General features: G+C 39.4%; 2 protein-coding genes across 2 annotated transcripts in view; both read right to left on the bottom strand.

Annotated features, from left to right (window-relative positions):
- The window catches only part of LOC109487763 (deleted in malignant brain tumors 1 protein-like), a 36,924-nt gene extending 20,926 nt beyond the window's left edge, over positions 1-15,998 (bottom strand). The window contains exons 1-3 of the mRNA XM_019791861.1: positions 15,923-15,998; positions 14,903-15,138; positions 14,205-14,379 (exon numbers count right to left, since the gene is read on the bottom strand). Of these exons, the coding sequence (XP_019647420.1) occupies positions 14,205-14,379; positions 14,903-15,085 (358 nt within the window). The 5' untranslated portion in view covers positions 15,086-15,138; positions 15,923-15,998. The remainder of the gene's footprint in view (positions 1-14,204; positions 14,380-14,902; positions 15,139-15,922) is intronic.
- A 535-nt stretch (positions 15,999-16,533) lies between these two features.
- On the bottom strand, positions 16,534-27,216 carry LOC109475182. Its single transcript, XM_019775784.1, has 8 exons — positions 27,103-27,216; positions 26,193-26,247; positions 25,850-25,939; positions 21,893-21,964; positions 21,167-21,451; positions 20,577-20,642; positions 19,018-19,226; positions 16,534-16,929 (listed from the first exon to the last, which is right to left on the bottom strand). The coding sequence occupies exons 1-8, from the start codon at positions 27,214-27,216 to the stop codon at positions 16,534-16,536; spliced, it is 1,287 nt and encodes a 428-aa protein (XP_019631343.1).

Genomic DNA, 27,216 nt, shown 5'->3' with positions numbered 1-27,216 from the left:
AAAGTTACTGATCTGTACTACTGAGTGCGTGTTTAGAATACATTTCTTACCCTTAGGGAAGTTTTAGGTGTAGTAGAGTGTACCTACCAGAAAAGTAAACGGCTGTTTGAAAGTGTATATCTATAGTAGTGCGAAATATTTTTAGCCAGTCCCACCTAAATCGCCAAAGCTAAAACGTCAAAGTAATGAAATTTTGTCTGTAACAGAAGTAATTGGTGGCAGTCGCGTTTTAGCATTTTCCAATTTGCATAAATATTTCAGTTGATGGTCGCATAAAAATTGGTAAAGGGTCTCCATATTGTTACAACAACGATGACTTGTGGTGAGATCTTAAACTCACTGGCTACTCTGTTTTTAAGTTCAGCGCAATCGCCGCCTTAGTTGAAACGCCAGGAGTCCTTTTAGTGTACGCGATCTTCATAGCATCAAGGAATTCTTTGTTAACCTGAGCTTAATAAATTTATCCACACAAGCTGTATCATAACCTCAACTGATATAATCGCGCTTGAGGCGTGTTTTCTTCTATTGTTATAGTAACGTTGAGTAGATATGTTAATGTGTCCGTCAAAGATATACATGCAGTCTCATGACGGAAGTAAATTCCTTTCAAATAGTTTAAAGTCATTCCACAACAAGAACCTTTGTCTGAACTCACATTGGGAACCTTTCTAACATGGGAAACAAGGCTGGGGGAATAAACAGACCCCTGATACGTTTTTCCTTACGGTAACAACACGGTATATCTAATCACATTTGGTGACTTTGCCTCTTAAATTACGTTACAATCCTATTAAAAAAACATCACCATTTTGACAAATTTTAGTGAAATCACCCCCACGCTCTCTTCATGAAAAAGACAGAATAGAAAGACACATCCTTTCTTTTCTCCACCAAAATGTGCCGCTCAAAGGGTGTAGAAAAAATTTTAGAAGCCAGTAAAAGCTACAAAGAAAGAAAGAATTGCCATTCAATATGTGGTTATGTTATCACTATTTTTCTTAACACAAGCTTTACATAAACTTGCAGGGGCATAATAAACAAGTCCATATGGCAGATTTGTCAACTCATTGCGACCAAGAAATGTCTGAAAACAATTCTTACCAGTCACTCCTGAGAAGCAGAGACCCCAAAACACCACCGAGCCGATTGTCGCGTACATCTTTCCCGATATTTTTGTACAGAAATGCGGAGAACAAGCTAACCGCGTATCTCAAGGAAATCACAGGTGGGAAAATCTGACGCACGTTAGACCCGGGGACTGTCATTGGTCAGTGATCGTCACTTGACTCACATCACTGTCAAAGTTACTGATCTGTACTACTGAGTGCGTGTTTAGAATACCTTTCTTACCCTTAGGGAAGTTTTAGGTGTAGATGATACTAGAGTGTACCAACCAAAAAAGTAAACGGCTGTATAAAAGTGTATATCTATAGTGGTGGAAAATATCCTTTTAGCCAGTCCCACCTAAATATCAAAGTAGTGAAATTGTGTCTGTAACAGAAGCAATTTGTCGCAGTCGCGTTTTAGCATTTTCCAATTTGCATGAATATTTCAGTTGATGGTCGCATAAAAAGGGGTAAAGGGTCTCCATATTGTTACAACAACGATGACTTGTGGTGAGATCTTAAACTCACTGGCTACTCTGTTTTTAAGTCCAGCGCAATCGCCGTCTTAGTTGAAACGCCAGGAGTCCTTTTAGTGTACGCGATCTTCATAGCATCAAGGAATTCTTTGTTAACCTGAGATCAATACATTTATCCACACAAGCTGTATCATGATATCCACCGACATAATTGCGCTTGAGACGTGTTTACTTCTGTTCTTATAGTAAGGTTGAGTAGATATGTTAAAGTATCCTTGGAAGATATACATGCAGTCCCATGACGGAAGTAAATTCCTTTCAAATAGTTTAAAGTCATGCCACAACAAGAACCTTTGTCTGAACTCACATGGGGAACCATTCTAACATGGGAAACAAGACTGGGGGAATAAACAAACTCCTGATACTTTTTTCCGTACGATAACAGCACGGTATATCTAATCACATTTTAGTGACTTTGCCTCTTAAATTATGTTACAATCCTTTAAAAAAACACCACTTATTTAGCAAATTTTTGTGAAATCACACCATGCACTCATCATTAAACAAACTGAATATAAAGACGCAGCCTTTCCGCTCTCCAAAAAAATACTTCTCAAAGGGCATAGAAAAAATTTTAGAAGCCAGTAAAAGTTACAAATTTCTAAGAAAGAACGCGCCACTGCAGTGATTTTATTTGCCTTCGCTGCTGGTCATGTCGAAAATCCTCCTTTCCCCTAATCAGGTGTCCAGTCTATCGTGGTTCGGGTCGTCTTGTAGACGTTCCTTGTCCCCACTTCAACTAGCTTCTCTGTTTGAAGTTTTACGTCCTGTACAAGTTTTCCACGACAGGAGTTTGTTTAGCGCCCACCGCGGTGAGCTAATTGATCATGAACACCTGTCTTTCAAAAACCACCCAAGAGCCTAGTTGAACTGGGCGGCTAGTATATTTATAGGTCCGAAGGAACCCGTCCCAACAACAATAGACTGGAATCCAGGCTGTATTTTGCAATTTGCTATTCAAGATATAAACATTTGCACATTTTATCATTGTTTTTCTTATACGATATTAATATACACAATATTGTATTCTTTCTGACCTATTATAATATGAATTATTCGTCTCGTAGAGACCCCACACGCTTAACATAAACTTACAAGGGCGTAAACAAGTCCATATGGCAGATTTATCAACTCATTACGGGGAAGAAATGTATGGAAACAATTCTTACCAGTCGCTCCTGAGAAGCAGAGACCCAAAAACACCAGCGAGACGATTGTCACGTACATGTTTCCCGATGTTTTTACAACAATGCGGAGAACAAGGTAACTGCGTATCTCAAGGAAATCACAGGTGGGAAAATCAGACGCAAGTCAGACCCGGGGACTGTCATTGGTCAGTGATCGTCACTTGACTCACATCACTGTCAAAGTTACTGATCTGTACTACTGAGTGCGTGTTTAGAATACATTTCTTACCCTTAGGGAAGTTTTAGGTGTAGTAGAGTGTACCTACCAGGAAAGTAAACGGCTGTTTGAAAGTGTATATCTATAGTAGTGCGAAATATTTTTTAGCCAGTCCCACCTAAATCGCCAAAGCTAAAACGTCAAAGTAATGAAATTTTGTCTGTAACAGAAGTAATTGGTGGCAGTCGCGTTTTAGCATTTTCCAATTTGCATAAATATTTCAGTTGATGGTCGCATAAAAATTGGTAAAGGGTCTCCATATTGTTACAACAACGATGACTTGTGGTGAGATCTTAAACTCACTGGCTACTCTGTTTTTAAGTTCAGCGCAATCGCCGCCTTAGTTGAAACGCCAGGAGTCCTTTTAGTGTACGCGATCTTCATAGCATCAAGGAATTCTTTGTTAACCTGAGCTTAATAAATTTATCCACACAAGCTGTATCATAACCTCAACTGATATAATCGCGCTTGAGGCGTGTTTTCTTCTATTGTTATAGTAATGTTGAGTAGATATGTTAATGTGTCCGTCAAAGATATACATGCAGTCTCATGACGGAAGTAAATTCCTTTCAAATAGTTGAAAGTCATTCCACAACAAGAACCTTTGTCTGAACTCACATGGGGAACCTTTCTAACATGGGAAACAAGGCTGGGGGAATAAACAGACCCCTGATTCTTTTTTCCTTACGGTAACAACACGGTATATCTAATCACATTTGGTGACTTTGCCTCTTAAATTATGTTACAATCCTATTAAAAAAACATCACTATTTTGACAAATTTTTGTGAAATCACCCCCACGCTCTCTTCATGAAAAAGACAGAATAGAAAGACACATCCTTTCTTTTCTCCACCAAAATGTGCCGCTCAAAGGGTGTAGAGAAAATTTTAGAAGCCAGTAAAAGCTACAAAGAAAGAAAGAATTGCCATTCAATATGTGGTTATGTTATCACTATTTTTCTTAACACAAGCTTTACATAAACTTGCAGGGGCATAATAAACAAGTCCATATGGCAGATTTGTCAACTCATTGCGACCAAGAAATGTCTGAAAACAATTCTTACCAGTCACTCCTGAGAAGCAGAGACCCCAAAACACCAGCGAGCCGATTGTCGCGTACATGTTTCCCGATGTTTTTGTACAGAAATGCGGAGAACAAGGTAACCGCGTATCTCAAGGAAATCACAGGTGGGAAAATGTGACGCACGTTAGACCCGGGGACTGTCATTGGCCAGTTATCGTCACTTGACTCACATCACTGTCAAAGTTACTGATCTGTACTACTGAGTGCGTGTTTAGAATACCTTTCTTACCCTTATAGGGGAGTTAAGTTTTAGTTGTAGTATAGTGTACCAACAAAAAAAGTAAACGGCTGTATGAAAGTGTATATCTACAGTGGCGGGAAATATCATTTTAGCCAGTCCCACCTAAAACGTCAAAGTTGTTAAATCATGTCTGTAATGCTGATGTCACATTTTCAAACCGGGGCCCGGTCGGGCTGCTTCGATTAACGAAAAAATCAATAATTTATATCAATAGTATACGCAAAAAGTAGCAATTATTAATTTTGTCGCCTTTTTTGTGCTTTGTTGTCTTTAATATAATAATTTTCGCTTCATAAGACTGCCCGGCAGGGCCCCATGTGGAAATGACTCCAGCATAACAGAAGCAATGGTGACAGTCGCGTTTTAGCATTTTCCAATTTGTATAAATAGTCCAGTTGCTGGTTGCATAATTAAGGGACTAAAGAGTATGGCGGGGAATACCCTTTTAGCCAGTGCCTAAAACGCCAAAGTAACAGAAGCAATCGGTCGCAGTCGCGTTCTAGCATTATCCAATATGTACTCGTATAAACCTTTATTCCAGTTGTTGGTCCCATACAGGGCTAAAGGATTTTTTCAACAACGATGACTTGTGGTGAGATCTTAAACTCACTGCCTACTCTGTTTTCTAGTCCATAGCAATCGCCGCCTTAGTGGAAACGACAGGAGTCCTTTGTCTGTACGCCATCTTCATAGCATCAAAGAATTCTTTGTTAACCAGTGAGCTTAATAAATTTATCCACACAAGTTGTATCATGACCTCAACTGATATCGCGCTTAAGGCGCGTTTTCTTCTGTCGTTATACTCAGGTTGAGTATATAATATGTTAATGTGTCCTTGGAAGATATAGACGCAGTCCCTTGACGGGAGTGAATTACTTTCAAAATGTTTAAAGCCAGCTAGCCATGCCACAACAAGAACCTTTGTCTGAATACTGCAAAACTGTCTAAACTAATCACGTAGCACTATCCGGTTGTAGAAAACATCCCGAGTACTTTGAACTTTATCTGATAAAAGAACAACATGGCAGGAGAAACTCCTGAATTGTGTAATTTTACACCAGTCCAAAATTCAGCAATTAACGAAAAAATTCAATAAGTCATCATCAATCAGAATAAGGCAATACAACAGATGTTACATATTGCTCAAAAACAAATTATGTTTGGATGATGTCGAATCTGTGTTTTTGTAACATTTAGTATTAAGTTAAAGAAACTTTGCGGTATCGTGTTGGGGAACTACTGTATATATATTTCTGTGTCTCATTGCAAGACAATTAAAGGGATCTTAAATCCTTAGAGAAATGTCTCTACTCTAGATCTCTAGCCAGTTACATCACACAATTTCAAACACCTTAATCACTTGAAAATCATCAAACTTGACTAAAGAAGACGCCAATATTTCAGTAAATTATGAAACTTAATGTGTGAAAACTTCAACCATGTATGCAGTGTTCAAGGTCTTGAGCTACAAAGTTGGACTTATTGAAGCCAGTAAGGGCCCACTTTTTTACAAGACACCATACATACAAGTTTGGGATTGAGACATTGCTACCGAACTATTGTTTAAGGAAATATCTTGATACTAAGTAGTATTTTGAATGACAAATTAATCAAATGTTCTAGCTGTACGATTCGTTAGTCGTAAGAACGCACATTGAACCTTTTGGACATGACCAAATAACAAATACATATTTTGATCGAGTAAGAACATGGCCACTACCCCTCAGCCAATGAGAGCCCTTAATTTTCTGTGTCTATATCCCTATAGTGCAGAAAAGTGTGGTACTATCCAAAAAAAGTGTCTTACTATCCACAAAGTGTGGTACTACAACTCATTTCCATAAAGTTAGTACCACACTTTTAGTTAGTACCACACTTTTTGGGTTTTAATTGAAACCAAGTCCCCTCTCTGTGTACGCTAATCACCCAAGGGACAAGAGGACTGAAACACAATCAGACCAGCTTTCTCAAAGACAAATGCTGCATTGAAACTGATATTGAACAAGAAAAACTGAAATTGAACAAGAAACACTGATATTGAACAAGTTTGAAAGATACCTTCGGGGAAATGGCCATGTTCTAAATCAGATATACCATCTATCTATAGTTAATATAGCTAAATTTATTTTGACAGTAAATTCACTTTAGGGTTTCATTAAAAAAATCGCATGGAAATTAAATGTGCATATGAATGGTATCTTGATTACAATGTTTGTCAGACAATACCATCATGAGTAATATTTTGGATGACATTTAAAGGCCTTTTCAGCTATGTCTCGACATAAAAACGACAGAAATTCTAGAATACTTTTCACATACAAGTTCACTTTCATTCTGGAATTGTAATTTTGATTCCAGACGTTTTAGTGGTTTTTAAGGCTAGTGGTAAATCGCAATGTGAAGGCAACAAAGATATCTAATGAAAACATTGTGGGCCTTTTTCCAAATGAAGGTATTACCATTTGTTTTCCCCTTTCCTTGAAGAGACCTAACATTATCACAAGATATGTTATCCAGAATGTTACCAATATGTCATTTCAAACTTTCAACACAGAACAAAGGAAGCATCTTGGGTAGAATTCCTGTTTAACTAGAAAGGCCGACATTTGCTTTGGAGCAAATACAGCAATGGCTTCACCACATTTTACGACATGGCAGGGAAAGAATGAGAAACACAAGGGAAAACAATGCTTTACATTGATATAACTATAGCTGTATGAAGTAACATACAACTAAGACTACAACAGTTGGATAGCTATTCCCTACATTATTGGTTAGGATTTTTAATTGCATAATGCAAACTGTTGATTTTCAAGAAAAAAGAAGCGTTCATGCCCCGCATTCCAATGCTGGAGCAGGAAAGCTTAAAATACCTACCAAAACACTTGAATACAGACCTACTGTCAGTATGGAATGGCTCTGTGCAGGTATTAATTAAGTTAAGCCTGTTAAATTCCAACAGCCAATCAGCAAGGAGAATAGAGGAAAGCTGCATGCCTATTGGTTGATGCCCTGCATTCCATTGTGATGACTCATGCCCAAATGTGGTAACACTGCACACTAACTCAGTAATACATTTGCTATAACACAGCCAAAAAACTCAAATAAAACCATTCTAAAAGCCTGTATCACAAAAATTAAAAAAACGCCTGGGGGTATTTGCCTACTGTACCTCCATACCAAATTTCAGGTCCTTAGGCCCCAAAATGAAGAAGCTGAATCCATTTAAAGAAATGGCAGGAGGAGAAGAAGAAGGAGGAGAATCATGAGAAAAAGCAATATGGTTGGTGCCCATAATAATAGCACCGTAAGAAAAGTTTCTGGATATTTGATACATAATCTTTTTCTAACTCTGTACATGTAAGTAGTTAAAAAGTAAAAAAAAACTCCCAAATGTATCATGTTTTTGGTACTAACTGCTTTACGTACTTAATAAAAGCATAGGAAGGAGTGAAGGTTGATGATTGTTGTGTTTCATATGCAATTATTGTAATTTTTCACAGAGGGTAAGGCATTTGGGATTTTTAATCTTTTTTGTACACAATTATTTTTAACTTTAGTCAAGAATGCCATAAAACATTAAGTACATCCAGAAACTTTGCTCAGTTTCAATTTGTAATAAAACCGTCTTGGATATAATGGTCTTAGCTAAATAGCAACAAGGCCAACGTTTTGGGTGATTGTTGGATGTATAGATTTTTAGATTTCTAATCTTGAAATAAAGAATGAGACTTGGCTTTGAAGTGACAGATTTTAAATCAATATACATCCTATTTCACATTGTAATGCGTTGCAGATAGAAACTTCTTTTTTCATATGGCCCAGCGTTTAATGTGAAGGTGCACGCTCCTTCTAAAACATTTACCTTGTTTCTTGGCTGCCACTGGCCCAAAATTGAGACACATTTCACCGTTTATATTACTACTGAAGTTTCTTTCATAGGGGAAACATGAACTGTAAATCATCCAAGACAATGCTCGACATGCTTTTTACACGGCTGTCACACATACACACTCACAACAGCTGGCTAAGGGAAAAAGTAACAGCATTCAAACAACTGCATGTACTTGAAAATCATTGATACGCAAATTCAATCCTGATTTCAATCAGGACATGTATTTCCTGGATAAATAAACAAACAAACAAACAAACTTTTATAATAAAACTGGCGACTGGATCCAAAAATAAAGGCTGCGAGGCACAAGCCATTCGCATGGTTTCATCATGACGTTACAGGGTGTTACACACAAAACGTCAGCCTAATTTTCTCTACTTCCCGTCCTCTTCCATGTTAGGCAGACCCTGGTAGGTCCACTTGTCACGGCGGGACCGCTTCAGGATCGTGGCCGCGCCGATCACCAGGAGGGCGAGCGCCATCAGCACACCTCCGGCAGCCATCATGGTCCAGAGTCCACTGCGGGGACCAGGTCCGGTAGTTTGACGGCTCTTCTCCAAGTACAGAGCGTCTACAGCTAGAAAATAAAACGTTAACCCTACCTAGACCGGGCTTTTTTTGACATGGGGGGACCGGGGGGGGGCTCTTTTGACCCCCCCTAAGAACTCGCGAACGGTATGTCGTATGACCACCAAATTTTCAGAGAATGGTGTACTAGTCAAAATTTATCATATCTACAATTTTTATGTCGTTATGACGTAATATGACGTCATTATGACGTCATTAATGTGATTTTATTGGCCAAAACCGTCTAAATAGGTTTTTCCCTGAAAACCTCCCTGGTATACAACATAACTTTACCAAAAGTGTTTATGACAGAATATTATGGTGTACTAAGTCTTATGTTGCCCATAGCAACACCGGTGACGTCATAAAATGACGTCATGCATATTTAAGATATCCGCCATCTTGGATCATCAATCTTGAATTTTCAAAAATAGTTTTTTTTTCATGATAAAGCCTAAAATACATTGTAAACATACTAAACACCTTCATTCAAACCTTTTTTGTAAAAAGAAATGGAAGTATTGATGAAATTTTAATGAAAATAACCCGTATATACCTGTTCTAATGATATGGTCCGCCATCTTGGATTTTGGCCAATGACGTCATCAAATTAGCATAAATTATGCATATTTAATGATAAAATTTACATAAAAGTATATGGGATGTTATTAATATTAGAAACCATGAGTAACTTGACATAAAACCCATAAAATTCTATTGTTGAAACAAAAAGTACTAAATTTAGCAAAAAATGCCTGTCAGAAACCCGTTGCCATGGCAACACAAAATATTATTATCTTATTCCAATGATAGAGAATTGTTGCCAACAATATTTTAGGAAAAGTCACCAAGTTTGGTCGTTCTACGGCTAGCCGTTCAGACGCTAGGTGACATCAAAGTTGCCGCGGGCACTTTTAGCCCCCCCCCGGTCTAGGTAGGGTTAATCCATTAATTATTGTGTTAGTGGGGTCGTGTGACGTAACGGCAGAGTGCTCGGCTTGGAACCAAGAGGTCCCTGGTTCGCGTCCTGACATGCCATCGATCTTGTGCCCTTGGGAAATTCACCTAACACGACTTTCCTCACTTAAGTAAAAATTAGTTTAGTCCCCCTGTATTTGTCCTCTGTATATACCTTCTTTGTCACCATCCAGAATGATTGGTCCCTGGTAGATCATGTGACGTCCCCTCATGTCAGAGATTCCAACAGCTCTTTTGCCCCTCTTGACGCAACCCTGGGGAAAAGTAAGTTGTGTAATTAAGATATACAACTAAAAAATCCATACTTGAATCACATGTATGCCACGCATTTTATTGTCTGGTACCTTTTTCTAAAATTGTGAATCAAAGTAAATTGTTCACTTTGAATCTGTGAAGTTACAGGGAAACGAAATGTACGTGGCAGTGAGATATAGTTATCTTGTAAGTTACAAGAGAGGCAGGGCAAAGGTTAAAGGAAAAATGGGAAAACGACGGGTCATTTATGCTGACATAGGCATGACAATGACGTTGGTATTCACATCAAAAGCAAGAACTCGGAGACTTCATCAGGCTTCATGAAAGTTTAGATCTTGTGTGATAGTGACTGTGTCCTCTTTTCAAAAAAGTGTAGGGGTTCATAAAACAGGAAACGAACGTGAAAACAGCCAGCGCTATGAGATTTAGACGTAATTGATGACTTTCTAGCTCTCGGAAAAATCATATCCGTTACAAACTGACCAAAGGTCCGTGAGGAAACACAGACACACACAGAGAGAGGGGCAGAGAGAAAGAGAGAGATACTAAAATGATATCTCCATTTTTCATGGACCAAACAAACCTGTGCGCAGCGGGATCCAGAGTCAGCGGCGTCACAGACCAGCACCTCACAGTGCACGTACACCGTCCTCACCTCCCGGATGAAGCGGAACGCCTCGAAACCAAACCGCTCCTTGCCGGGGTCGTCAACGTCGTAGGTCTTCAGTGTGGGGTCAGAGGCACAGCTGGAAAGAAATAAACAATACATTTCCTTGTTATAGGTTCAAAAAAAAAAAGCTTGCGATTATAGTGTAAAAAGATGTTTTAAGTCTTGTGTCTGAACTGACGATGAAGTACCAGTGGCAACCATCGTGCTTGATCAGTTGATGGCTTTTCAAGACACAAGGCATGGTTTGCCAATCTAGTTACAGGCAAACTTCCTGTCTTTCCATAAATAATACAATTTCTGGGTTACAATTTCCTCATAGACGTATACTAAACATAATCCGACCACTTGCATGTCCAACGCGACTGGGCCAATCGTCTCTGACGACGACAGCGTCATTTTCAAGCATGTGGTAGACTTTTTTCATCATATCTATCGAGAAAGATTGATGGAATCTGCCTTTTTTTTCATTTATTTCAACAACATGACGGTCATTGCCCAATGTAAAAATGGTTGCGACTAAGTCAATTGAGCAATCTATTAGAATTGATGTAAAATGAAAGTCTAATAGATTGCACAAAAGTATGTTTATAATGTTTTTCCTCCTAAATCTCAAATAATATGCATGCTACTAAATATAACATCAAACGCGTTAAACATTTCTGCCTACCCGTCCCTGATGAGTTGATACTGCAGACTGTCGTTAGGTGAAGGTGACATGGTGGCCTTACAGTTCAGCGCCAGTACGGACAGTTTCTGCCCGTGTCCCTGTACCTCCAGCTGCATGTAGACGTGCTGACGCAGCCTGAGGTGGATGGGGTACTGGTTGGCCCGGTACTGTCTCTGATACTGCCGGGTGGGGAACATGGAGAGCCGGACCTCCAGCTGCCCGAACCCCTCCTCCGTGAAGTTCAGTCCGCCCGGGATCGGCAGGAAGGTGGACTCCACCCACTCCTGACGCTCGTAGTTGCACCTGTGTACAACGGTAAATTTCTTACTTAGATAGTGTTGCTTGGGTCATTAGCCCCATACAACGGCAATGTACAATACACATGCGTAGTAGCATATTTTTCATTCATTGTTGTTTGGAAAAATATTACATTTGCCGTTAAGCCGAATAATTTTGTTTATCTATTTGTTTGTTTGTTTGTTTGAACTATTCTTTATCCAAGACAAAGAAAAACGTATTTTCATTGACGTCATGAGGGACGAGGTAAGGTTCAGAAAAATACAGAACAAACGATACATGAAAGACGTTAAACATGCATTTTACATCATTTAAAGTCAACACAACGATCTTTGACTTTACCTAATATCTCTATTAATTTAATTATTCTAATACTGAATTTTAGGATTTCATAATAAGCAAGTATTGTGAAACAAATAAAAAACAAAAGCGATTTGATATCATTATGAATATGTAAATAATATGTATTTGATCTTTACTTGGAGGTGATGGAGATGTCGCTATCGCGGGTGATGACACCAGTGTTGAAGTGGATACCCAGGATGTTGATGGTGTTTACGAATTCGACGTATCTCGGGCTGAACTTCACCTAGAGGGAGGGGGGCAGATTATAAGTTAGACCGTGCTGCCTTATTTCTATGGATGACATACGCCCTTTTTCGAATCAAAACTTTGTAGCCTCCGGAACTTATTACGGCTATACCTGTGAATTAGCATTATGTTTGGGCTGAATTTTTCCTGTTCGTCCTCTCGTGTTAGTTTTTATGTCTCAAGAGGATTTTGTCCATGCAATTTAGTCATGCAATTTAATTTGGTCTTAATGAGGCTACACCAAGAAGTGGGTCTTGTGTATGAAGTCACAGTTAAGACTTGTTTCATGATCGATAGTGTCATCAATGGATTGATGTCTACTTCATGAAACGATTCTTGGCATACGTACCTGTGTACCGCAGCCGTACAGTTGAGTGCGGAAAATGTAGTGAGTGCCGTTAGTCGTAGCGCCACAGTTCCGGTCAGGCTTCCAGTGTAGGTTGTTCGAGTTGATGTCAGTCAGTTGATCCTCAGGAATAGACAGTTCCATGTACTCGTTGGTGCAAGTGGTAGAAGCTGTGGAAGGTAGACAGAGGTTTCCATTTGCAAAGAAAGTGGCTAGCTAAGAATTATGTTGTTTTATTTTTTACCTTCTGGCTATGCAGTATTTTTTTAATACATGTAGCAATTAACAATTTGACTTATTGGGATTGCAAACAGGTACAATACTCGTGGGCCACAGGCAGCGGGGGCTGGTGTTGTGGCCCACACACAAAACAATCATAAGCACACAAACAATACAAACATTTAAACCACACATGAAAATTAACAATTCAAAAATCAAATCATTTCCATTTTTCTTTGTGAAAAATCTAAATTCCTGCTCTTTTCCTTTTTATTCTTTAGAATTTGCACATGCAAACGACGTCACAGTCTCTAACAGTAAGGCATAAGGTGTGGATATGTCAATAAGTACAAAAGTACAAAACAGTATTGTGTTTCACGTAAGTCTTGGCAAAACATGATAGCCTTACCTGAAATATCTGCTGGAGGTGTCGGTAACAGTTCTGTGTAAGGGGACAAATGATGAAATGTACATGGACGTTTTGCTTCAGAGGAGTATATTATATTTCTACTAAGTAATTAAACGTTACGGTAATGAATTGAATTTTTAACAAGTGCCTTCCACCCCCATTCCATGTATGACTTTTTAAAAATAAATTTTAGGTAACATTGCTTGGATTAAAAGTTGCGAGCTCTTAGACTCGAGATCTTTTTTTTTCATTCAGACTTTTACAGTTTGATTTTATCTAATTTATCAAACTATATTTACAAATATACAACTAGGACTGCCCCCAAAATCCAGATGCTATAATGACATGTTATCCCTTAGTTACAGTACACAAATGGGTATTCATACAACAATGAGTAATCTTCATAGTTTTGCTCTAGGTGCCAGATTACAATAATCTCTGTGCATGAAAGTCCTCTCCATTCAAAAACTAAGTTACTTACTTGGTGCTTCATTGGGTGCAGTGGTAAGCCCTTGGGTTGCAATGGTTGTACTGACAGGTGCCATATTTGTTACATTCCAGGCTACGACAGAACAACAAGAATAAGAATTCGTAGATCTCATACCTCCATGAAATACATGGGTTTTTGTAAATGTCTTTTATTTGTGTCACTGACTATGGAAATAAGGTCACAATTAGCATAATCTAGTTTAATTTATGGTTTTCTACATTTAAATGACAACATTTTTCGTGTAAAATTCCTCTTCTTTGTCATACTTCATTTCAAGATGACCTCATTAAAAAAATCTGTATCTGTATATCTGTACATGAATCTGTATCTGTGCATAAATATGTATCTGTACATGCATCTGTATCTGATTGCAAATAAAGATCTCGAGTGATTGCCATCGACAGCACTACAGATTAAAAAAAATGTCAGATACATCTGCCGGAACTTACGTATCTCGCAAATGTAGTTCTTGGGTAGATTGCAGTGATGGTTGTTCCAATGGTAGCTAAACTGCGGGCGGATCTCCACACATTTCTCCCGGTAAATTGTGTCCGGCTGTCCGGGAGACCAGTCGTTAAAGTCACCTGAGCCCAACACGCTTCCGTCACTCCAACGGTACTGCGACTGTCGACATGTTCAAATACTCGTTACCACAAAAGATATTACCATACGTCGTTCTTAACAGACTACTTCAAAACGTCAATAGGGTTGATGCCTAGCAAATAAACTACTGAAACTAGCAAAAACAGCTACTCTAACCCCCGAAATATTTGGACATTAGAATATTCTAAAAGCACAATTTCCAAATTTGGCAAAGCTTAATATGTTTACGTACTTGTATCCAAGCAAAGGACGTGATGTACATTTTTGTTATTCTACAAGCATTATAATTATATAGACAGAACAATCGTGGGGCCGTTTGGCGTTACGGTAGTTTGGTCGTCTTGGAACCAAGAGAACAGAACCCGAGTTCAAATCCTGCCATGCCACCGGTCTTGTGCCCTTGGGAAAGGCACTTTACACGAAATGTCTTACTTCGCTCAGGTTAAAATGAGTATTGTGTTGTCTTTTGTATTGATGACAACATAAAAATCAGTTGCCCTCCGTCACCTAGTCTTGTGATTAAATGTTGGAATAAAAAACTCACAGCAGGAGCAGTCAGATCATCCAGCCCGATCCACGTCTCGGCCGCGTAGGTGGTTTTGATGCGGTTGTCGATGAAAGTATCCAGTTCAGCGGATTTGATGACCACCAGACGGGCGCCTTCATCTCGGCAGGTCTGACCGGCAGCCTGGTAGGATTTTCGGCCACCTTTAGCAGAGAACCTCATGCACTTTCTTGCCCCGTTCACCACGACCTGTTCATAGTTTTGCGGACAGGGATCTGCAGATGTAGACGAGATTTTGTGGTTAAGTTCATAGACGACTTCTCATTTACAGTATCGTTACATTATGTCTCCTCTAAAAATGACTTGAAACAATTATAATGACCCAACTTGCGAAAACACACACAGACACACAGACACACACACACACACAGGCAGGCACACAGACACGTCAAAAACAATACCTCCATTTTTCATGGAGGTAACAAGTACCCCCTCCCCCAATTCCATTTATGATTTTAACAATGATAAGTTATGGTAGTCTGAAACTGAATCTTTTAAATTTTACTTCAACTAGGTATATTGTTCCCGCTATTTAAAAATGGACTCTTTTAGCCGCGCAAATGTTACGTTAGAGAACAGTCTGAAAATTTGAAAAAAAGCCGAACCTGATATGAACTGTTTTATAATGATATTCAAGTGCCTCCCCCCATTCCATGTATTATCTATCGTTTAATTTTATGATGATGATTTATCTTTTAATTTTATGATGATGATGAATTTTTAGCTAGCAATGTTTGGATTAAACGTTGTGAGCTCTTTTAAACTCGACACTCGTTTTGTTTTGTTGTTTTTTATGCAGTTTTACAGTTTGATTTTATCTAATTCATTAAACTGTATTTACAAATACACAACCAGGACTGCCCCAAAATCCAGATGCTATAATGACGTGTTATGGTACACAAATGGGTATTCATACAACAATGAGTAATCTTCATAGTTTTGCTCTAGACCAACATTACAACAAAAAAAGTCCTTTCCATTCAAAACGAAGTTACTTACTTGGTGCTTCTTTAGGTGCAGTGGGAGGACCTTGGGTTGGAATGGTTGGATTGACAGGTGCAATAGTTGTTACATTCCGGCCTACGACAGAACAACAAGAACAAAGATTGTGTTGTGTGAATGGAGTGATAGATCACATAGGGAACCGCTCTGCTATATAGTTTTATGGCCAATGCAGTGCTGAGAGGTACCAGTAGTGCAGAATTACTTGTATTTATGTCACTAAAATTAAACTATCAGTAAATTTTACGCCAAAACAGTTACCCGAGCAACTAGATATGGTTTTGGAAACGGCCTATTACAAGAAACTAAAACAGCACCTTCGTTCGTGGAAGGTATGAACCTGTTCAACTTTACTTGTGAGTAAATAGTGGATATTACGTTTCGTTGAATTATCTGAATTATACGTGCACTTGCACCAATTTTAGTAGTATTTTAGTTCAAAATTGCATACATGGGGGAAAAAGCAGTATAAAAATCTGTGCAGTTTAACGAATATGACAGGGTCTTTCCTTGGTGCTGAAAAGCTTGTCTAAGACACATTCAAGGGTTCCCCTACCTGCACAGGTCCTGTAAAGCCGTAAAGAACACCATATGTTAATGAGCATGTACTACTTACCGCATTGATACTCAGCCCTGCTGGCCTGTCCGAAGACTCTGGTGTTAGTTGTATCCCAGTCAATCACGTTGCCATGGTAACTACAGTCCGCTGCTATTTCGGCAGGAGACAGTACTCGGTCCCAGAGGTTCACTTCCGACAGCTCTCCGATGAATGACTGGTCTGCATCGAATCTTCCCCCGACTACGTCTTGTTCCTGTCCGAGGATCCATGTTCCGCCTCTGCGCACTCTTCCTCCCACTCTAAACCCCGAGCCTGAAGCCGTCAGCGCGCCGTCAGTGTACAACTGCCAGGCTCCATCACTGCTGCGCCAGGTAGTACAGACTGTGTGCCACTCACCGTCCCAAACGGGTGGGTCTGCCATTTGGATGTAGCTTTGTAGGTGTAACTGATTTTAAAAAAATGACATGAGCTGAATTATAAGCGAAAAGATTTCAAAATGTGCATTTCATTTTATACGATGGTATGGATGAAACATATCTGATTTCTCCAATGTCCGTCTCCTCCTGCCATTTTGTTGGATTCTTTTTTTTTCGTCATTTTTTTTATCCTCATGACCTTGCCACATGAAATTTCGTATGGCGGTAAAGTGGGCAAATACGACTAGCCTTTCCTCATTTTTGTTTCATGCAGGCCTTTCATTCTAGAATACACTTGAGGTGCAACAAGGACACATCGTCAGTGATGTACCTGGAATTATCGGGTGTTTCGGGTCTTTCAACATCAGACACCCTCCTCCAGGCGACCAAGCCGAGGTGATCAGTCCCCGACTTGTGTCTATGTAGCTTGTTTCCCCCGACGGAACCACAGCCATCTTGAGGCTCTTTCTGCTGCCTCAAGAATGTCTTTGATTGCGGATCTAAGCTGTGAGCCTCTTACTCCAGTGGAGCGCTCTAGACAAAGACTGACCAGCAAAACCTCGACACTCAACCTCAACCGATGCACACTTGGCTCTCCAACCCCTCTTCTGACTCTCTACTATTAGTTCTGCGTACTTTGCTCTTTTCCGCTCATGAGCTTTAACTATCCTACTCTCCCAAGGCACAGTCAATTCCAGCATGATCACCTTTTGCCACAACTCTTACCACAGTACCACGTCTGGGCGCAGTGACGTGGCAGCTATGTGGCTTGGAAACTTAAGTCGTTTGACTACTTGGAGCTGCTAGTCTCTCGCAGTGGAAAGGAGCCCACCAGCAGAAGTGGGTTTCTGCTTCGCACTCTCACCAGCCTTGACAAAGGTTAAAGGCCTTCTGGGGGGGGGGGAGGGGCATCTGCACGGTGGTCAAAATTGGGCCCCGATCTCCCCACTTGCAGTAGAACCCGAACCTTGTTCGATCTGACGTAATTCGAACAGAACGGTGTTCGAAATGGGGTCACCCGCGGTCATTTACAGTAAACCTGGGTTTTTCGGCCCCTTTTTACATATGTACCTCCTAACAGAAAAAAATCCACCTTTTAACAAATATAAACCATTTCCTGGACAACTAAATGTCGGCCTAAATTTTATAGTGGGCTGGAACATGACACGAAGCTACTGCCGTTATCGTGGGTGACCTTGAAGATCGTAATGCATGTACTCACCAGCCTAAATAAACACTGCTCATATTCATGTCGTATGGCATGCGTGCAAAACTCGTTTAAGATTGGAAGCATGGAGAGTCCAACATATCTCATTGACGGCTCAAAATGACCGTAACGGGTTTGTCCAGAATCGTGTCTTAGGGATTTTCGAAATAGGACCTTGATTTTGAATTATAAGCAATTTAGTTCGAAAAATGTCAAAAAATACCGTTTTTTTCACATTTATACTTAAAATCAGAAATTAAAAAAATTCCTAAGACACGATTTTTGATCTTATTCCTAGTCGTCGAAAAATATAAAAATCGGGGATTTTGGGTAATATACGTAGCCAATCTTAAACGGTGTTTGCCTAAAAACATGACTCGGACTGTCTCGGACTGGCGCTCCAAATCCCGAAAAAAAATCGTCTTTCGGAGCGAGATTTTTAAAAATTAATAATTTAACGTAAACAACTAACATTAAACCTTTGTAAAGACGGTTATTTTCATTTTATTTTGATGGAATTTGCCCTTTAATACTTTTTGTTTATTTTCAAGTGGTTTACGGGTAGTCCAAAACAGGCCAAACTTGCGTCTTGTAACCCGATATGTTTTCGAACCCCCTAGCAATGGGAAAGAATACCGCAGTGACAGACCGCCGTGCTGACTCTTGCTACTTTTCAAATTGTTTTATTTTGGTCGTTTTATTTGTCTCCCATTCTAGTCACAATTTCATTTTTCATGATTAAATAAACCCTTGTGTTTGACTTTGAAGACAAGGAGGAAACCGGAATAGCTCTATCTAAACTATCAGGACACACTTACAATCTTTTTACATTGGTCAGTTTACATACATATCCAGCATAAGCAAGCAATAGTCTGCAGGAACCTAAAATCGAAAACGATTGTATACTTACCATAAATCCACCCTTTACAAACAAGATCAGCTCGTTGTAAGATTGCGACACTGCGTAGCTGACCAGGCTGATTTCATTGCTGGAATCCATGTTGGAGCGCATGTGCACACAGAGGGTAAAGCTGGTTAAGTCCTCAGACAACGTGGTCTCCATCCTGGCATAGTCATCAATGCCTCTTGGACCGGGGAAGATGATCTTCTGTGAGACGCCTGGTACAAATAACACAGGTTGAGGACATTAGGGACAATGTGGTTTGGTGGTCACCAAGAAATTTACAGTTTAAAATCTGCAAGATTCAAGACAAAGAAAGTACAGTGCCTATTGACAAACATGGCAGTATCTTGCATTACCTTCACCAAGAAGATTATGTTTTCAGAGGCGTTCGTGTATGTGTGTTTGTGTGTGTGTGTGTGTGTGTGTAGACACGAGAAGGCTTAAAATAATTGTCTTGATATCTAGCAGGTGGGTAGGTCTTGATGAGACCTGGACCCCCTAGCGACTTGTTATGGTACTGCAGCTGAACTTCCGCTTTTGCGATCTGTGAGGTAGCGCTTGTGCTGGGGAAGAAGTGAGGTAAGTTTGGGACCCCTAGATCTGGAACTGCAGGGCCCCACATCACGACTTAACCCCTCCCACCCCTTGTCTTAGGTATATTGGAAACCCCCATGTAGTGTCGGAGTCATGGATTTGGCAGGATCATGGATTTGGCCTGACACCGGGACCCGAGAAGAATTTAACTCTGACTTAAATCCTTCCCGGGGTCAAACCAACTCGTCCATCGGTCACAATCTGGCATAGAAAATAAAGAAAGACGGATATCTGCTTGCGTGCAAATACATCTTATTTCATCCAATCTCCCACCGCAGAAAATGGAATTGTTCCAAACTCCCGCATATGCAATATAAGAATATCCCAAGATATGGTCTGACCGAAAAACAAAATTCAGAAGCTATGTTAGAGAACAGTCTGGAATTTTAAAAAATGCCGCTTCTGACTCGTATGAACTCTTTTATAATGATTTTCATAAAGTCCTAAATTGAATTTTGACAACGCCCCCCCCCCCAATTCCATGTATGATTTTAACAATGATTAGTATTTTTTAAACTCGACATTTTTTTCTATTCAGAATTTCACAGTCTTTTTATAAAAATTTATTTACAAAAATACAAACAGGACTGCCCCAAAATTTAGATGCTATAATGACTTGTTACGGTACAAAAAATGGTATTCATACAACAATGAGTATTCTTTATATTTTTGCTCTAGATGCCACATTACAACAATCTCTGCGGATGAAAGTCATTTCCATTCATAAGTTTCTTACTTGGTGATTCAGTGGGTGCACTGGAACGACCTTGGGTTGCAAAGGTTGGATTGACAGGTGCCAAAGTTGTTTTAAGATTTTAAAAAATGCCGCACCTGTTATGAACTCTTTTATAATGATTTTTATAAAGTTTTAAATTGAATTTAACAAGTTCCCCCCCCCCTCAATTCCATGTATGATTTTCACAATGTTTAGTTTAAAAGTTACGAGCTCTTTGAAATTCGACATTACTTACTTGGTGGTTCAGTGGGTGCAGGACCTTGGGTTGCAATTGTTGGATTGGCTGGTGCATTAGTTGTGCCTACGTCAAAACAACAAGAACAGCGTTTGTGTGTATGAATGGAGTGATAGATCACATAGGAAACAGCTCTGCTATGTAGTTTTGTGGCAAATGCAGTGCTGGGAGGTACTAGTAGTGCCTAATTTTAGTAAATTTTACGCCATAAAAAAGTTACCCGAGCAACTGAATATGGTTTTGGAAACGGTATATTACAAGAAACAGCACCTTCGTTCGTGGAACAATATGAACCTGTCCAACTTAAGTTGTGAGCAAATAGTGGATATTAAGTTTCGTCGTTAAAAGACTATCTCCTATAATTTCCTATAATCTCCTAGTTAAACTTTGAATACGAAAAATCCCTTAAAAAACAACAAAACAACCAAATAAAGAAAACGTCACAGGATATTCCCATTCTTCTTCCAAAACCATTTCTAAAAAAATACCTGGACAAATGAAGAATTAATCCATTTAACGAAATGGCAATAGAACATAGAAAAATTTACGGTTTTATAGAGTAAAATATGTTTTCTCTTTGACTAGCATACCGGAATTAGGATTCTGGGAACAGCAGAAGCGAACTTCATAGTCCTGGCAGTAGCGATCAGACTGGCGATAGTTTGTGCAGGCAAACCCGACGTCCGTATCGTAGTAGTCAAAGTGTTCTCCTGTTTGGGAAGCCGGTACTTGGGACCCTCGGACGCGAGCCTGGATAGCCGAGGGAGTGGAGCAAATCTTTCCGGGGTTCTCCCGCCGAAGGTGCAACAATGTTTCAAAGTCACCGTTGCCGCTAGGGTTGTCGCGGTCAAACCAACCTGTCCATCGGTCACAATCTGATACAGGGAAAAGAAAGGCCGATTTTTGCTTGCAAGCAAATGCATCTTATTTCACCCCATCTCCAAACCCAGAAGATGGAACTGTTCCGAACTCACTCTTATGCAAGATAACAACATCTCAAAATATCGTCTGACCAAGAAAGAAAATTCAATATTGCCAAGTTATGGTAGTCTGAAACGGAATCTTTAAATTTTACTCCAACTAGGTATATTGTTCCCGCTGTTCAAGAATGGACTCTTTTAGCCGTACAATTGTTAAAGTTAGAGAACACTCTGAAATTTAAAAAAATGCGGCACCTGATATGAACTCTTTTATAATGATTTTTATAAAGTCCTAAATTGAATTTTAACAAGTGCCCCTCCCCCTCAATTCCATGTATGATTTTCACAATGTTTAGTTTAAAAGTTACGAGCTCTTTGAAATTCGACGTTACTTACTTGGTGGTTCAGTGGGTGCGTTGGTAGGACCTTGGGTTGTAATTGTTGGATTGGCTGGTGCTTTAGTTGTGCCTACGACAGAACAACAAGAACAACGTTTGTGTGGTATGAATGGAGTGATAGATCACATAGGGAATCGCTCTGCTATTTGAAAAAAAATCGTTTTGTGGCCAATGCAGTGCTGAGAGGTACTAGTAGTCGAATCACTTGCAATCTTGTCACTAAAATCAAGCTATTAGAAAATTTTACGCAAAAAAAACAGTTCCCCGAGCAATTGGATACATGAGTTTGGAGACGGTCTAATACAAGAAACTAAAACAGCACCTTCGTTCACCACGTCCCACAATATAACCATTCTTCTTCCATACCGTTAAAAAATATCTGCACAAAAATTAATCTATTTAACGAAATAGCAATAGAAGGAAGAAAAACCTATAGTGTTATAATGAAATATGAACACGCTTGGACTAGCATACCGGAATTAGGATTCTGGGAACAGCAGAAGCGAACTTCATAGTCCTGGCAGTAGCGATCAGACTGGTGAGAGTTCCTGCAGGCAAGACCGATGTCCGTATCGTAAAAGTCAAAGTGTTCTCCTGTTTGGGAAGCCGGTACTTGGGACCCTCGGACGCGAGCCTGGATAGCCGAGGGAGTGGAGCAAATCTTTCCGGGGTTCTCCCGCCGAAGGTGCAACAATGTTTCGTAGTCGCCGTTGCCGCTAGGGTTGTCACGGTTAAACCAACCTGTCCATTGGTCACAATCTGGTATAAGAAAAAGAAAGACCGATTTTTGCTTGCAAGCAAATACATCTTATTTCACCCCATCTCCCAACCCTAGAAAATGGAACTATTACGAACTGACGCATATGCAATATAAGAACATCTCAAAATATCTATCGTCTGACCGAAAAATAAAATTCAATATTGCCAAGTTATGGCAGTCTGAAACGGAATCTTTCCGCCTTTACTCCAACAAGGTATATTGTTCCCGCTGTTCAAGAATGGACTCTTTTAGCCGTACAAATGTTATGTTAGAGAACAGTCTGAAATAAAAAAAAAAATGCCGCACCTGACATAAACTCTTTTACAATGATTTTTATAAAGTCCTAAATTGAATTTCAACAAGTGCCCCCCCCTCAATTCCATGTATGATTTTCACAATGTTTAGTTTAAAAGTTGCGAGCTGTTTAAAATTCGACTTTTTTTTCTATTCAGAAATTCACACTTTGACTTTTATTTTATTTATAAAACTCTATTTACAAAATACAACCAGGACTGCCCCAAAATTTAGATGCTATATAATAATGTGTTAGCCCTCAGTTACGGTACGCAAATGGATATTCATACAACAATGGGCAAATTTCATAGTTTTGCTCTAGATGCCACATTACAACAATCTCCATGGATGAAAGTCATTTCCATTCATAAGTTACTTACTTGGTGGTTCAGTGGGTGCATTGGTAGGACCTTGGGTTGTAATTGTTGGATTGGCTGGTGCCTTAGTTGTGCCTACGACTGAACAATAATAACAACGTTTGTGTTGTATGAATGGAGTGATAAATCACATAGGGAATCGCTCTGCTATTTGAAAAAAAGTTTTGTGGCCAATGCAGTGCTGACAGGTACTAGTAGTCGAATCACTTGCATTTCCGTCACTTGAATAAAACTATTAGCAAATTTTACGCCAAAAACAGTTACCCGAGCAACTGGATATATGGGTTTGGAAACGCTCTATTACAAGAAAGAAGCCAAGCCAAGACGAAGAAGATTACAAGAAACTAAAACAGCACCTTCGTTCAGCTTACGTTCACCACGTCCCACAATATAAACATTCTTCTTCCATACCGTTCCAAAAAAATATATGCACAAAAAATTAATTCACTTAACGAAATGGCAATAGAAGGAAGAAAAACCTACAGTGTCATAGTGATATATGATCACGCTTGGACTAGCATACCGGAATTAGGACTATGGGAACAGCAGAAGCGAACTTCATAGTCCTTGCAGTAGCGATCAGACTGGTGAGAGTTCCTGCAGGCAAGACCGATGTCCGTATCGTAAAAGTCAAAGTGTTCTCCTGTTTGGGAAGCCGGTACTTGGGACCCTCGGACGCGAGCCTGGATAGCCGAGGGAGTGGAGCAAATCTTTCCGGGGTTCTCCCGCCGAAGGTGCAACAATGTTTCGTAGTCGCCGTTGCCGCTAGGGTTGTCACGGTTAAACCAGCCTGTCCATCGGTCACAATCTGGTATAGGAAAAAGAAAAACCGATTTTTGCTTGCAAGGACATACATCTTATTTCATCCCATCTCACAACCCAGAAAATGGAAATGTTCCGAACTCACGCATATGCAATATAAGAACATCTCAAAATATCGTCTGACCGACAAAGAGAATTTAATATTGCCAAGTTATATGGTAGTCTGAAACGGAACCTTTCCAATTTTACTCCAACTAGGTATACTGTTCCTGCTGTTCAAGAATGGACTCTTTTAGCCGCACAAATGTTATGTTAGAGAATAATCTAAAATAAAAAAATGCCGCACCTGATATAACTCTTTTATAATGATTTTCGGAAAGTCCTAAATTGAATTTTAACAAGTGCCCCCCCCCCCCTCAATTCCATGTATGATTTTAACAACGATTACTTTAAAAGTTGCGAGCTGTTTTAAACTCGACTTCTTTTCTATTCAGAATTTCACAGTTTTATTGTATTTCATTTATAAAACTTTATTTACGAAGACACAACCAGGACTGCCCCATAATTTACATGCTATAATGATGTGTTAGCCCTCAGTTACGGTACAAAATTGGTATTTATACAACAATGGTAGTTTTCATAGTTTTGCTCTAGATGCACAATTACAACAATCACTGTGCATGAAAGTCCTTTCCATTTATAATTTACTTACTTGGTGCTTCAGTGGGTGCATTGGGAGGAGGTCGGAATGGTAATTTGGGTCGTCGGTTATATACCATCCAGCCTACGACAGAACAACAAGAATTCGAACAACGTTTGTGTGTATGAATGGAGTGATGAATCGCATAGGGAATCGTTCTGCTATTTGAAAAAAAAAACATTCTGTGGCCAATGCAGTGCTGGGAGGTACTAGTAGTGCCAAACGTTAGCAAATTTTACGCCAAAAACTGTTACGCGAGCAACTGGATATGGTTTCGGAAACGGTCTATTCCTTCGTTCGCCGACAATATGAGCGTGTCCAACTTTACTTGTGAGTAAATAGTGGATATTAAGTTTCGTCGTTAAAGGAATATCGAACCCAAAAGAAATCTATAATCTCATAGTCCAATTTTGAATACAAAAACTGCCTTAATTCAAAATTATACAATTCGTTTGGCTTTGATACCAGGGCTAAATCTAAATCTAAAAGTAAGTTTTTCTTGTCTCAAAATGTCAAAAAAGAAAAAGAGATAACCAAAACAACCAAAAAGAAAATCCAATATTGCCAAGTTATGGTACTCTGAAACCGAACGTTTCAAATTTCAATCCATCCAGATGTATTGTTCCTGCTATTGAAAAAAATTCTTTTAGCCGAACAAATGTTATGTTAGAGAACAGTCTGAAATAAATAAAAAAAACCCGCACCTGATGTGAACTCTTTTATAATGATTTTCAGAAAGACCTAAATTGAATTTTAACAATTGCCCCCATTCTATATATATATGATTTTAACAATGATTAGTTTAAAAGTTGCGAGCTCTTTTAAACTCGACATTTTTTTTATTCATAATTTCACAGTTTGAATTTATTTTACTTATAAAACTTTATTTACGAAAATATAACCAGGACTGCCCCAAAATTTAGATGCTATATAATGATGTGTTACCCCTCAGTTACGGTACACAAATGGGTATTCATACAACAATGAGTAATCTTCATAGTTTTGCTATAGATTACAACAATCTCTAAGCATGAATGCCCTTTCCATTTATACGCTACTTACTTGGTGCTCGATTGGGTGCATTGTCAGGACGTGGGGCATGGTCTGCAATGATTGGATTCGCTGGTCCGTTCAAACTTGACACCTTCCAGCCTACGACAGAACAACAAGAACAACGTTTGTGTTGTATGAATGGAGTGATAAATCACATAGGGAATCGCTCTGCTATTTGACAAAAATAGTTAATTGCATCAATGCTAACTAGATACAGTACTGTTTTAAAAAAGCTTTTATGACTCTTGTCCGTGATCACTTCGACCTTGTTAGAACTCGGTCGTGTAGGCCGAACAAGTATTTAAAGAAAAATAAAGGCATTGACTTGACTTGAGTTGAGTAATGGACATACCGTTGCTGTTTGGACGGAGATTACGTAAGGCCAACGCGTATTCAGCATCTGCATCCTGAAAATTTGAAATGTATGTTTAGTATACTAGTAGGAGGTTAACCTACAAATGCCCAGATACAGATATGTACGGGGTAGAAGACGACTTTATTGACCACCTCCCCGACCAAAAGAAGACGGAACATTATTGAAATCAATGGAAACTAGAGTTCCACGATCTCAGACCTTCGCCAAATGATGTTACTCTTGGGCCTTGACGAATGTTGACGATTTGCATTAATTATGCAAATTAGGCATTCATTTGCATAAACACCACCTGCCAATGTTCTTCTTTACAATTACACATGCCACACGTTTGAATAATCATATCATGGAAGCTAGCAGATTTAAAGCATTTCCTCATTAATTATGCTAATTTGCTGCTCATTATTAGCTGCTAATTTGCATAACTATAATTTAAACATGCCAAGCGTTCTTTAAGGCACATACAAACCAAAAATCATGATGATCCGTCAATCGGTTCTCCTTCGAATATTTTTCAACGAATGCTTCTGTAGTTCCAGAACAAGCCGCTAGGGGGTCTAAACTCATGTCAGTTCTTTCCCAGCAAAAGAGCTACCTACCATCCAAATTTAGTGACCCTACCATGTCCAGATCACGAGATATCAAAACCGGAAATTCAACTGCAGTATCATAACAAGCCGCCAGGGGGTCAAAAATCTAATCAGTACCAGGTCCTATCAACACCTACCCACCTACCAAATATAAAGACAATCAATTTTAGCCTTCTTGCGTTATCGTGCTCACACACACACAGACACACGAACACCAACGAAAACATAACCTTTTAGGCGAAGGTAACAAGTACGCAGTACGTATACAGGACCTATGAATCCCTCAATACGACACAAACCTGATTTATCGACTTTTCCGCGAAGTCCACTGCATCGATGCCAAGTTTATCGTCATCACTTGTAGTCGGGGCTTGAAGAACACGAAGAGCTTCTTGCTCTTTGTTGTCATCCAT

The sequence above is a fragment of the Branchiostoma belcheri genome, unplaced genomic scaffold, assembly GCF_001625305.1.
Source record: "Branchiostoma belcheri isolate BF01 breed outbred unplaced genomic scaffold, Haploidv18h27 scaffold1, whole genome shotgun sequence".
In the NCBI taxonomy this organism is placed as follows: Eukaryota; Metazoa; Chordata; class Leptocardii; order Amphioxiformes; family Branchiostomatidae; genus Branchiostoma; species Branchiostoma belcheri.
This window is presented reverse-complemented; position numbering and strand designations above follow the sequence as displayed.